At 48.5% G+C, this 13,686-nt stretch overlaps 1 protein-coding gene across 1 annotated transcript; it reads left to right on the top strand.

The window, feature by feature from the left end:
* The first annotated feature begins 7,422 nt into the window (after window positions 1–7,422).
* Window positions 7,423–13,317, top strand: GOT1L1 (glutamic-oxaloacetic transaminase 1 like 1). Its single transcript, XM_030816447.1, has 9 exons — window positions 7,423–7,631; window positions 8,618–8,799; window positions 9,748–9,859; window positions 10,112–10,221; window positions 10,450–10,542; window positions 10,637–10,787; window positions 11,638–11,803; window positions 12,322–12,464; window positions 13,112–13,317. The coding sequence occupies exons 1-9, from the start codon at window positions 7,517–7,519 to the stop codon at window positions 13,303–13,305; spliced, it is 1,266 nt and encodes a 421-aa protein (XP_030672307.1). The 5' UTR covers window positions 7,423–7,516; the 3' UTR covers window positions 13,306–13,317.
* The last annotated feature ends 369 nt before the right edge of the window (window positions 13,318–13,686 follow it).

The following is a 13,686-nucleotide window of genomic DNA, read 5'->3' as shown; positions in this document are numbered from 1 at the left end:
GCAGCTCCCTTAATATATGAAGGACTTCAGGGTAAGACACAGAAGCAGAAGTAGTTGGAGGCCCCAGCTTGCTTTAGACTCTCCTCCACCCACGTTCAGTTCTGCTTCCAGACTTTTGGCCCTGTACACCACTGGAGGACCTGGGCCCATCAAAACACACCTGGCTGCAACACACAGAGGCAGTAGCTACACAGAAGCCACACCTTTTGGCCCCATGCGGTGGCTCATGCCTGTAATCCCAGCACTTTGGGAGGCCAAGGTGGGTGGATCACTTGAAGTCAGGAGTTTGAGATCAGCCCAGCCAACATGGTGACACCCCATCTCTACTAAAAAAAATACAAAAATTAGGCCGGGCATGGTGGCTCATGCCTGTAATCCCAGCACTTTGGGAGGCTGAGGCGGGTGGATCACCTGAGGTTGGGAGTTCGAGACCAGCCTGACCAACATGGAGAAACCCCGTCTCTACTAAAAATATAAAAAATTAGCCGACATGGTGGTACATGCCTATAATCCCAGCTACTCAGGAGGCTGAGGTAGGAGAATCTCTTGAACCCGGGAGGCAGAGGTTGCAGTGAGCTGAGATTGTGCCATTGTATTCCAGCCTGGGCAACAAGAGTGAAACTCTGTCTCAAAAAGAAAAAAAAAAACCCCAAAATTATCCAGGTGTGGTGATGGGTGCCTGTAATCCCAGCTATCTAGGAGGCTGAGGCAGGAGAACGGCATGAGCCCAGGAGGTGGAGGTTGCAGTAAGCCAAGATCACACCACTGCACTCCAGCCTGGGCAAGAGTGAGACTCTATCTCAAAAAAAGGAAAAGAAGCCACATCTACCCTTAGACCTCTCCATATGGATCCACTTCTGCAGTTGCACGCATGTGGCTCCTCAGATTTCCCTGCAAGCTCAGATGTGCCCACCCAGGTGGGTGCTTTCAGGAGCCTGATGAGTGATTGTCTCCGATTCCGCAGCTTCCATCTCTGGGTCTTCACTTCCCCAGCCCCTCCCCTGATTGTGTAAGGTCGAATCCCCATAATACCTACATCACTCGCAGCGCTTCTGTTTCCTTAGTGAACTCTTGCTTGATAGATACATGAGCTAACAGCTGGAGGATGTGAGGTCAAGGGAATGTTGTTTGTTTTTAACATGGGGGTTTAGCTGCCTGTTTATGCTCAAGAGAATGTTCTAGTAGAGAGGGGGAAATAATGATAGAGGAAAGGAAGGACAACTGCAGGAGGAATGCAGGCTGTGAGCAGCAGGGCTGGGACCCAGGGGACCAGGGGAGAGGCTGGACTGAGATAGGGGCACAGGGCACTCATCCATTGTTTTGAGGGAAAAGGCAGAGTAGGTGGACACCTGTGCAAGCAGACTGGTAGCTATGATGGCCGCCTGTGGAAGTCTCTTCTGATTGTTGGCTGGGTGCGTAGGCTCACGCCTGTAATCCCAGCACTTTGGGAGGCTGAGGTAGGTAGATCCCTTGAGCCAGGGAGAAGGAGGTTGCAGTGAACCTAGATCGTGCCACTGCCACTGCACTCCATCCTGGGCGATAGAGCCAGATCTTGTCGAAAGAAAAAAAAGTCTCTTCTGATTGCTTTTATTATCTCAGAAATAAGATCAGCAGCTGACAGTACTGGGAGGAAGTGCTGGTTATTTGAGAGATGGAAAGGTGGGACCTAATTCGAAATTTGGTCTTTTTTGGCTGCCTGGTCTGTGAACCTCCTTCTAAAGCTTGGGAAATTCTTCATTTTCTGAGTGTTGGTGGGTGCTAGAGCCACCTCCCACCATGGAGGCTGAAAAGACCAGACCTTCACTCTGGCTATGCCTTAGCGAGGGCATGGGCGGGGTATGGGTTACGTGAGCAGGCTCAGTCAATCAGACGCAGACTTCCTGATCTCAGCCTGGGGCCAGTGAAGTAAAGTAAGGAGGTTGGAGAATCCTTTCCCAGAGCAGCAGCCTTCGTGGTGAGGTCTCATCTCTCTAGGACCTCGAGAAAGCAAGGGTGTCTGTCAGAGGAAGGTGAGGGTGGAGCTGGTCACGACATCCTCTGGTGTTTGACAGTGGGATCCTCCTCGCCAGCTTCCATCATTTCATCTTTTTTTTTTTTTTGAGACTGAGTTTCACTCTTTTTCTTTTTCTTTTTTTTTTTGAGACAGAGTCTCGCCCTGTCGCCCAGGCTGGAGTGCAGTGCTTGAGAATCTCGGCTCACTGCAACCTCCGCCTCCCAGGTGCAAGCGATTCTCCTGCCTCAGCCTCCTGAGTAGCTGGGATTCCAGGCATGTGCCAACACACCCGGCTAATTTTTGTATTTTTAGTAGAGAAGGGGTTTCACCATGTTGGCCAGGCTGATCTTGAACTCCTGACCTCGTGATCTTCCTGCCTCGGCCTCCCAAAGTGCTGGGATTACAGGTGTGAGCCACTGCACCTGGCCTTGAGACTGAGTTTCACTCTTGTTGCTCAGGCTGGAATACAATGTCATGACCTCAGCTCACTGCAACCTCTGCCTCCTGGGTTCAAGCCATCCTCCTGCCTCAGCCTCCCAAGTGGCTGGGATTACAGGCATCTGCCACCATGCTCAGCTAGTTTTTTCTTTCTTTCTTTTTTTTTTTTTTTAGTAGAGACAGGGTTTCACCATGTTGGCCAGAATGGTCTTGAACTCCTGACCTCAGGTGATCCACCCACCTTGGCCTTCCAAAGTGCTGGAATTACAGGCATGAGCCACTGTGCCTGGCCGTCACCGACTTCCTTCTGTGGTTTGGTCTTGGTGGTGCTCTGCTCTGAAATCTCCAGCCTCCCTGTCAATTACAACAGCCACCTGATATCCTTTCAATAAATTCCTCTTGGACTTAGCCAGAATTAGTTTCTGTTGCTTGCAACCAAGAATCCAAACTGATATTGACAGGAATTAGAGGCTTGACTCAATGAAAGTTCTTTCCAACTTCTGTCTGCATCTGCATACAGTTGGCATCATTTTTTTCTGGGTTTCTTGCATGTTAGAGACCAGTAGCTTCTGGATGCTTTATGATCATTTCTTTATAATTCTATGACTGGAGAGTAATGACAGGTGCTTTTTCTCCTCCAACTCCAACAGAAAATCCCAGGAAAGCACTCTGCTAGGCCAGGCTCAAGCCACATGTCTCTTCTCAAAGCAAGCACTGGTCTGAATGCTGGTGTCCTCTCAAATGTGTATACTGAAACCTAATACTCAATATAAGAGTGTTGCCAGGTGCAATGGCTCACGCCTGTAATCCCAGCACTTTGGGAGGCCGAGGCAGGCAGATCACGAGGTCAGGAGATTGAGACCATCCTGGCTAACACGGTGAAACCCCGTCTCTACTAAAAATACAAAAAATTAGCCAGGCGTGGTGGCGGGTGCCTGTAGTCCCAGCTACTTGGGAGGCTGAGGCAGGAGAATGGCCTAAACCCGGGAGGTGGAGCTTGCAGTGAGCCGAGATGGTGCCACTGCACTTCAGCCTAGGCGGCAGAGCGAGTATCTGTCTCAAAAAAAAAAAGTGTTAAGAGGTGGGGCTTTTTGGAAAGTGATTAAGTCTTGAAGGCTCCACCTTCGTGAATGGGATTGGGGTCCTTATAAAAGAGGTTGGGCTGATGAGAGATGGGAATCTGGGGCCACAAGCATGTAATTCCCTTTTATTGGCTGACCAGTTACCAGGCAGAGCCTCTGGCACGGGCCAACTTTCCTCTCCATTTACCTCTCCTCTCCTCATTCCCACTCCCCAGCCCTGGGCACTCCACATAGCCTGCAGTTGTCCAGAGAAAAACCTCTGTTCCCCCCGCTGCTGGGACAGTACTGGGGACCCTGGAATTTTTACCAGATTTGGAAGTGTGAGGCCAACAGACAAAAAAAACAGCCATTAAAAGTGACGGTCTTTAAGAATTTGATGGGCCAAGTGCCGTGGCTCATGCCTGTAATCCTAGCACTTTGGGAGGCTGAGGTGGGTGGATCACTTGAGGTCAGGAGTTCGAGACAAGCCTGGCCAACATGGTGAAACCCTGTCTCTTCTAAAAATACAAAAATTGGCTGGGTGTGGTGGTGTGTGCCTGTAATCCCAGCTACTCAGGAGGCAGAGGCAGGAGAATCGCTTGAACCCAAGAGGTAGAGATTGCACTGAGCTGAGATCACACCACTGCACTCCAGCCTGGGTGACAGAGCGAGACTCCGTCTCAAAAAACGAACAAACAAACAACAACAAAATAGAATTTGGAGGCCATACTTAATGGCTAATGTCTAATCCCAGCATTTAGGGACTTGGAGGCAAAAGGATCACTTGAGCCCAGGAGTTTGAGACAGCCTGGGCAACATAGTGAAATCCCATCTCTCCCAAAAATTAGAAAAATTAGCTGGGCCTGACGGTGCATACATATAGTCCTAGCTATTCCAGAGGCTGAGGCCTGACCTGGGAAGTTTGAGGCTGCAGTGAGCCTTGGTCGCGCCACGGCACTCTAGCCTGGGCAATAGTGACATCCTGTCTCAAATAATAACAATAATAACAATAATTTGTAATGAATGATGCAGTGAACATTTGCTGACTGTCTTCCCAGAATCCCTTCTCCCCTCTCCCATTCCTAAGAGCACCTGGAATCTCAGGGGGACTCTTTCTTGGCTGGCACCACCCTAGGCTCAAGATGGTTGGTTTAAACTGACCAAGTATTCCATTCTCAGCCGTGATAAGATTAGGGATGGGTGAGGGACTCAACTGAAGCCAAGGAGGAACAACAAAGGGGCCCAGGGAATTCAGGAAAGGAAAAGTAAACGTTTTATAAAGGAAAAATTTTAAATATCAGGACCCCTCCAAACTTTTTTTTTTTTTTTTTTTAAAGACAGAGTCTTGCTCTGTCACCCAAGCTGGAGTGCAGTGGTGCTATCTGGGCTTACTGCAACTTCTGTCTCCCAGGTTCAAGCGATTCTCCTGCCTCAGCCTCCCTAGTAGCTGGGATTACAGGCACTTGCCACCACGCTCAGCATTTTTTGCATTTTTAGTAGAGATGGGGTTTCACCATATTGGCCAGGCTGGTCTCGAACTCCTGACCTCAAATGATCTGCCCACCTCTGCCTTCCAAAGTGCTGGGATTACAGGTGTGAGCCACTGTGCCTGGCCTAATTTTTGTATTTTGGTAGAGACAGGATCTCAAGTGCCTGTAATCCTAGCAGATGGGGAGGCTGCGGTGGGAGGATCACTCAAGGCCAGAAGTATGAGACCAGCCTGGGCAACATAGCAAGATCCTACCTTTGCAAAAAAATTTAAAAAAAAATAAGGGCTGCAGAGAATTCTATTGCATGGATATCATTATTAATTTAAACATTCCTTCAGTAACTGGCATTTGGTTTATTTGCAAACAAAGCTGACATGTAGATTCCTTAAGTGTGTATCATTTCGCTCATGTGCTGCATCCCATCCATCATCCACCTTTTTTTTTTTTTTTGAGATGGAGTTTCGCTCTTGTTTTCCAGGCTGGAGTGCAATGGCTCAATCTTGGCTCACTGCAACCTCCGCCTCCCTGGTTCAAGCTGTTCTCCTGCCTCAGCCTCCTGAGTAGCTGGGATTATAGGCACAGGCCATCATGCCCGGCTAATTTTTGTATTTTTAGTAGAGACGGGATTTCACCATGTTGGCCAGACTGGTGTCAAACTCATGACCTCAGGTGATCTGCCCATTTCAGCCTCCCAAAGTGCTGGGATTACAGGCATTAGCCACCGTGCCCGGCCCCATCCACTTTTGTTCTCACACCCAGAGTCAGCCAGAGAACCAGCCTGAAACATCCAGGACAGCAGAGCCAAGGGGACACCAGAGAATGAAGCTGGGGCCCTAATGATAACTGTGTCCCTCTGGACTGAACTTCGACTGGAGTCAGATGTACCCTGGCCCGCCCAGTTAGGTGCCAATACGTTCTCTCTGTTGCTCAAGCTGGTTTGGACTAGGTCTTTTTTAAATTACCTGCAGCATAAAAGATTCTCACTGGCACACAATAAAATCCTCACAGCTGAAATGTTAAGTGAAGAAAGTATGATCAAAATGACACATAAATGTTGATAGCAATTACCTTAAAATATAAATGTTAAAGAACAGAAACTGGATGGAGGTGCACCCAGACTGAGGTTATGGATTGGTTGTAGGGAAGTTGTGTGCTTCATTTTAATTTTTTGATGCTTGTGAGTTTTCTACAATAATATGGACTACTTTCATAATCATTTGCCTCATAACAGGTTCCCTGGAAGCATAGCCTGAGACAGGAGTTCCGGGGCATGTGACTTAGGGAAGGTGTCACGGGAAGAACCTGGAAGGGAGTGAAGGAAGCAGGATTGTGAAGGGGAAGGAACCAAGCAAGGATATGGCCTCAGGTCAAGTCTAGGCTTCGCCTGGTTGGGGAATGGGCCCTGAAGTGTAGATTGAGCCACAGAGGTGAACCGAGATAAGGGGGCTGGGCTTTTTTCTATTTCTTTTTCTTTTTTGAGACAGAGTCTCAATATGCAATATGCAGACTGACTCTATAGAGGCTGGCTCTTTTCTCCCCTTGGCCTCTGCTGTCTATACTCACTAGTTGGCTATCATTGAAACTTAACAAATGGCCAGGTGTGGTGGCTCATGCCTGTAATTCCGCAGTTTGGGAGGCCAAGGCAGGCGGATCACCTGAGGCAAGGAGTTTGAGACTAGCGACAAAGCGAGACTCCATCTCAAAAAAAAAAAAAAAAAAGAAAGAAAGAAAGAAAAAGAAACGTAACAAATGGATGTACAAGTCTTGGCTCTAGATAACTGAGAGAAATAGGACTGGCTTAGTGAGTTGTCAATTATATTCTAATGATAGGATTCGTTATTAAAACAACTGTGGAAGAAAACAGTGCTTGCCTTTTATTCCTTTTGAAATCTGGGGTACTTTGCAAAATGGAAATTAACGCCTCGACTTGCATTGGTGTGTGATCTGGGGTTTTTGCTTCTGCAGGAGAAAGCCCTACCTGGCTTATTGGCTGCCTGCCTTGCCCTATGTCTTTCTTTTCTTTTTTTTTTTTTAATTTGTATAAATGTGTGAAGTACAAGTGTAATTTTGTTAGATGCATACATCGCATAGTGGTGAAGTCAGGGCTTTTAGGGTATCCGTAACCTCAATAATGTACATTGTATCTGTTAAGTAATCGCCCATTATCCTTGCCCTGTTGTCTAGGGAGTGGGCTTGTTACTTTGGATTGAGCCACTTGGGGCTAGAGAAGAGAAGGCATTGAGTGAGGGAAATGGGCTTGGGAATTCCAGAGATGGTTATCCTGCCCTGCCCGCTGTCTCAGGGGATTCTCCTCAAGTACCCTGGAATGTTCCCGTGGCCCCTGTGGATCGCCACCACAAAGATCATGAGGTTCTGTTGCCCTGACAACCCGTTGTCCAGCGCCTCTGCACTGGGGCTGCCAAGGTTCCAGGAAGAGGCAGGACTGCCCGGCCCAGCCTTGGAGGAAGACTTCTGGGCAGAAGCGGAACACAGGAGCAGAGACACATAGTCTTGGCTCCAGTTTCATCTTAGTTATGTCCACCCTTTCAGTGTTCATGGATGTGCCCCTCGCCCACAAGCTAGAGGGCAGCTTGTTAAAGACCTACAAACAAGATGATTACCCGAACAAGATGTTCTTAGCCTATAGAGGTAGATGCCTAGCAGTTCTGAAGTATGAGACTTAAGTGATGGTAACTGCCTCTAGGAGAACAGTGTTCCCTGCTGCAGGAGGAGGGGTGCAGCCCAAGCTTCTGCAGGTGGAGAGCTCTTTTCTTGTTAACAGAATTACCCAGTGGGGAAAAGTGCAGATGAGGTCCCAGGTCATTCCATGCTCTCTGCCCTTCTCTGGGGGCTTCTAGGGATTGGTGAGAGCTATGTCCTCTTCCACAACTCTATGCTTGGGGGCCTGCATGGCCATCCCACACTTCTTCAGATTCTTACCTCCTCTCTCTCTCTTTCTCTTTCTCTTCCTGTTCTTGAACCAAGAATGGTTCTCCAGATTGAGCCTTCTGCTATGCAACTGGGGCTCACCACTGTGAAAGTCAGGGTTACCTTTATTTAGTTTCATCTACCTATAACTCTCATTTTGCATATAATTTTTTTTTTTGAGATAGGGCCTCAGTCTGTTGCCCAGGCTGAAGTGCAGTGAGATCTCAGCTCACTGCCACCTTTGCCTCCTGGGCTCAAACCATCCTCCTGCCTCAGCCTCCTGAGTAGCTGGGACTACAGGCGCTGGCCACCATGTCTGGCTGTTTTGTAATTTTTTGTAGAGACAGGGTTTCATCATGTTGCCCAGGCTGGTCTTGAACTCCTGAACTCAAGTGATCCACCCACCTTAGCCTCCCGAAGTGCTGGGATTACAGGCTTGAGCCACCGATCCCAGGCTTGTATAATTTTTAACCTTTAAAATGGCATAGGTTTCAGCTGTCTTTTTTAAAAAGACAAAAATAATACACATTCACTAACAGCATATTATTTTCATCAAGGAGAAAAGAAAAGGGAAAGTTGTATTTTCACGGGCACCTTCCCACAGCCCCATGGAGTCCAGGACAGACTTGTTTGCGGGCTGTCTACAGAGCTCAGCCCTGGGGGCCCAAACCAGGCATCTGGAGCTCCCTCTGTGGTTTTCCTCACAGTCTGCATGACAAATGAAGGCCATCCCTGGGTTTCTCTTGTGGTGCAGAAGACTCGACTACAGATTTCACAGGATCCCTCCCTGAATTATGAGTACTTGCCCACCATGGGCCTGAAATCATTCATCCAGGCCTCTCTGGCACTCCTCTTTGGAAAGCACAGCCAAGCCATTGTGGAGAACAGGGTGAGAAGGCGGGCCACCCCCCGGCTCATTCTGACACAGAGAGTGGGGATCTGGGTCTGCACAACCTTAAATCCAAAAGGGACCTTGGAGGGCCCCCTGGTATTGATAAAAGAGATACCTGAGGCTCAGAGAGTCCACAGCTTTAGCCATTGAGTCAGGATCGGAATCCCAGTCCAGTGGTGTTCCCACCTGCTCACACTGCTGATTTGAAAGCTCTTTCAAGACAGGAATGATCTGAATTGGAGGTGGTGTTAGTATTCCCATTACTGTTTTATTTTTTAACCTATTATATATATTTTTTGAGACAGAGTCTCACTCTGTCACCCAGGCTAGAATGCAGTGGTGCCATCTCGGCTCCCTGCAACCTCCACTTCCCAGGTTCAAGCAATTCTCGTGCTGCATCCTCCTGAGTAGCTGGAATCACAGGCGTGTGCCACCATGCCTAGCTAATTTTTGTATTTTTTGTAGAGACAGGGTTTCACCATGTTGGCCAGGCTGGTCTCAAACTCCTGGCCTCAGGGGATTCCCTGCCTCGTCCTCCCAAAGTGCTGGGATTATAGGCATGAACTACCGCGCCCGGCCTCCATTACTGTTTTAGAGTGTTATTTCTGTCTATTTCTTTTTATTTTTTAATGTTCATTTACTTATTATTTTTTTGAGACGGAGTCTCACTCTGTCATCCAGACTGGAGTGCAGTGGCCTGATCTCTGCTCACTGCAACTTCCGCCTCCTGGGTTCAAGTGATTTTCCTGCCTCAGCCTCTTGAGTAGCTGGGATTACAGGCGCCCACCACCACATCCGGCTAATTTTTGTATTTTTAGTAGATATGGGGTTTCGCCATGTTGGCCATGACCTCGAGTGATCCACCCACCCCGGCCTCCCAAAGTGCTGGAATTACAGGTGTGAGCCACCAAGCCTGGCCTATTTCTGTCTATTTCTTGCTGGCAGGTAGGGGGTGTACACACTGTTGGTGACAGTGGTGCCTTCCAGCTTGGCGTCCAGTTTCTCAGAACTTGGCATAAGGATGCTCGTATAGTTTACATCATCTCTTCTCAAAAAGGTTAGTCTTATCCAAGATGAGGGGAACAGCAAATCCCCCTCCCTTGTTCCTAATCCTCACCCCATTTGCCATCTTCACTGTTATCCCTCATTCTCTGTCATGAGCAAAATGGCAGACAAGCCAAGCTATTTATGTCCTTTTCCTGTTAATGTCCCACCTCCAGCCAGTGACTGTCAGCCCCACACTCCAATACCTCTGTCTCCGTCTCTCTGTTTCCCACATACCAGCTAGTGGGGGGCTGTGTTCCCACAGAACTGCACGGACTCATCTTCCAGGACATGGGCTTTACAGTTTATGAATACTCCATCTGGGACCCCAAGAAGCTATGCATGGACCCCGACATACTCCTCAATGTGGTGGAGGTAGAGGGGCCCCGCTCAGAAACTCCTCCCCAGAGCTTACTTACAGCCTAAAGTTCCTCTCCTCCCCACACCTCTTAAGTCATCCAAGACCTTTTCCAGGTTTGAATTTGCCTGGCCCTTCAATGGAGGCACTTCACCCCCAACATAGAGGAGCACTTCACCCCAAAATGCCCTGGGGCCACCACTCCTGGGTAGGGGTGAAACCTGATGAGACCGTCTGTACTGCAGCAGATCCCACATGGCTGTGTCCTTGTGATGGGGAACATTATCGATTGCAAGTTGACACCAAGTGGGTGGGCAAAGTTGATGTCCATGATAAAGGTAAACCCAATCTCCCGCCCGACCTTCCTGTCTTTGACTCTCTGCTCTCTCCTCCATCCGTCTCATTCTTTTTTTGTTCTCCTTTCTCCTACAGAGCAAGCAGATATTCCCATTTTTTGATATTCCCTGTCAAGGTTTATACACCAGTGACTTGGAAGAAGATACTAGAATCTTACAATACTTTGTGTCTCAAGGCTTTGAGTTCTTCTGCAGCCAGTCTCTGTCCAAGAATTTTGGCATTTATGGTATGGTACAGGCAGAAGAAGGGAGAGTCTGTTGCTGAAGTGGTGCTGCGCTCACAGCACAGTGATGTTTTTGATATCTCATCCTCGGGAGGGAGCCAAGGACTCCAGGGAGAGCACTATAGAGGCAGAAGTGGGGAGCACTGAGCTAGAATTTGGTTCTGTTACTAAATCTAGTAACAGAACCCAACCCAGCTCGGCTTGGATCATTTCACCCCCTCAGGCCTCTGTTTCCTCAACTATAAGATGAGAGGGTGGGGCTGGCATGGTGGGTGACACCTGTAATCCCAGTTGACACCTCCCAATCCCTCCTTTGGGAGGTTGAGGTTAGGTGATCACTTGAGGCCAGGAATTCAAGACCAGCCTGGGCAACACACCGAGACCCTGTCTCTACAAACAATTAAAAAAATTGGTCGGGCATGGTGGTACACACCGCTAGTCCTACCTACCCGGGGGGCTGAGGCAGGAGGATTGCTTAAGCCCAGGAGGTAGAGGTTGCAGTGAGCTATGATTCCACCATTGCACTCTAGCCTGGGCAACAGAGAGAGATGGTCACTTTAAACAAATAAAAATAAAAATAAAAATAAAAAAGGAAAGGAAAGGAAAAAACAGGAGAGTAGAACTTAGTGATCTTTCAAATTCCTTCCTCCTTTAAGACTCTGACTTATGGGTACTTTTGCTGGTAGAAGAGCCTCTGGTAACTTCCCGGAGCCTGAATATCACCCTGGCTGGGCTGCAATGAGGGCCTTGTGGTTCAATCCTTTCTTCTGCAAGGTTGGAGGTTGAGATCTAGGTGAAGGCCTTGGGAGTGGAGGAAGGGGCTGAGGCTGAGGCTGTCTTCCCAACACTGCAGATGAAGGAGTGGGGATCCTAGTGGTGGTGGCAGTCAACAACCAGCAGCTGCTGTGTGTCCTCTCCCAGCTGGAAGGATTAGCCCAGGCCCTGTGGCTAAACCCCCCCAACACAGGTGCACGCATCATCACCTCCATCCTCTGCAACCCTGCTCTGCTGGGAGAATGGTAAGGGTGAGGGCTGGAGCAGGAAGGGATGGTAGAGGCCCTGGGTGCCTGCAGACCTGCTGATCCACAGGATTCAGCAGGGTGCTTCTCTCCTGCCCATGTGGCCTTTTTACTCCATTCATTCATCAACATTTACTAAGGACCTGATGTGTATCAATGGCGGTGGCTATGCCAAGGGTTGCCTTAGGGGACAGAGTGAGAGGACATTTGTTTTGCACCCAGGCCAATGAGTTATATGAACTCTTCCAGATTGCTTGGGGAGATTAGACAGCATCGGGGCTTGCAACTCTGGCAAAATCTGCCTGGGAGCCTCCCTTAAATTAATATGGGTTGCTTAAAATTAATATGGCTTGCTTAAATTAATATGGGATCAAACCTCCCTCCCACTCATAATCATCCCAGAGCCTCTGGCACTCTGTTGGAGATCTTTGAAGGTAAGAAGTGTGGACTGGCAATGAGGGAGGTTTGAGGGCAAGGGGGACCTCACACCCTCCTTTCTCATTGTCCTTCCTTGGTAGGAAGCAGAGTCTAAAAGAAGTTGTGGAGAACATCATGCTAACCAAGGAAAAAGTGAAGGAGAAACTCCGGCTCCTGGGAACCCCTGGGTCCTGGGGTCACATCACTGAGCAGAGTGGGACCCATGGCTATCTTGGACTCAACTGTAAGGGTCTAGAGGGCTGGTGTCCCCCCTTTCTGACCTTTGGCCTGTATTTGAGCATTAAACTTCACTGACTAGGTGACCAGTTCCTAGCTTCACTCCAGATTTTGATTCTGTCCTCTGGAAAATAGGCTGCTTTAAAGACACTTCTGGACCCCCCAGAAGTACCGACACTCCCTATCCTTCATAAACCAGCCTGGGTGCCTGGTGCAGTGGCTCATGCCTGTAATCCCAACACTTTGGGAGGCCGAGGCGGGTGGGTCACCTGAGGTCAGGAGTTCGAGACCAGCCTGGCCAACATGGTGAAACCCCATCTCTACTAAAAAAAAAAATACAAAAATTAGCCGGGCATGGTTGGGAGGCTGAGGCATGACCTCGAGTGATCCACCCACCCCGGCCTCCTAAAGTGCTGGAATTACAGGTGTGAGCCTCCTACGTGGGAGGCTGAGGCAGGAGAATCACTTGAACCTGGGAGGCGAAGGTTGCAGTGAGCCAAGATTGCACCATTGAACTCCAGCCTGGGCAACAAGAGCAAAACTCCATCTCAATCAATTAATCAATCAATAAAAAATAAGAAAATAAACCAGCCTGGGCTAGAGGAGAATTCGAGATGGCCAGTATCGGGATCTGAGACCTTGTCATGATTTTAGCCCAGCAGGTGGAATACCTGGTCAGGAAGAAGCACATCTACATCCCCAAGAATGGTCAGATTAACTTCAGCTGCATCAATGCCAACAACATAAATTACATCACTGAGGGCATCAATGAGGCTGTCCTTCTCACAGAGGGCTCAGAGATGTGTCTTCCAAAGGAAAAAAAAACCCTGATTGGAATAAAACTTTAGTCTTTGCAAAAATCTTGTGCTGATTATTCATTACTACAATTCATTTCTTTGCTTATTTATGAAGCAGTGGTCTGGCCTCAGTACAGAGAAAGAGAGAGAGAGGGAGAGAAAGGCCCGGAGGGGAAGGGTGTATCTACCTTCATTGGCCATCTCATATTTATTGAGCACCTACTACATTAAGGCCCTGAGCTGGCCATGAAAGGGAGTACAAAAAACAGGTACAAACCAGCCTGTTTTCTCCAGACACTTACAGTCTAGTTGGGAGACAAGCCTTAGTCACATAAAACACTTAAGTAACGTTTTAAGGCTGAATGTGACAGAAGTCAGAATATATAAACAGAAAATGTGCCAGGAATTTAGAAAAGAAATACATCAAAGTGG

The sequence above is a fragment of the Nomascus leucogenys genome, chromosome 8 (genome assembly GCF_006542625.1).
Source record: "Nomascus leucogenys isolate Asia chromosome 8, Asia_NLE_v1, whole genome shotgun sequence".
NCBI classification, from domain to species: Eukaryota; Metazoa; Chordata; class Mammalia; order Primates; family Hylobatidae; genus Nomascus; species Nomascus leucogenys.
This window is presented reverse-complemented; position numbering and strand designations above follow the sequence as displayed.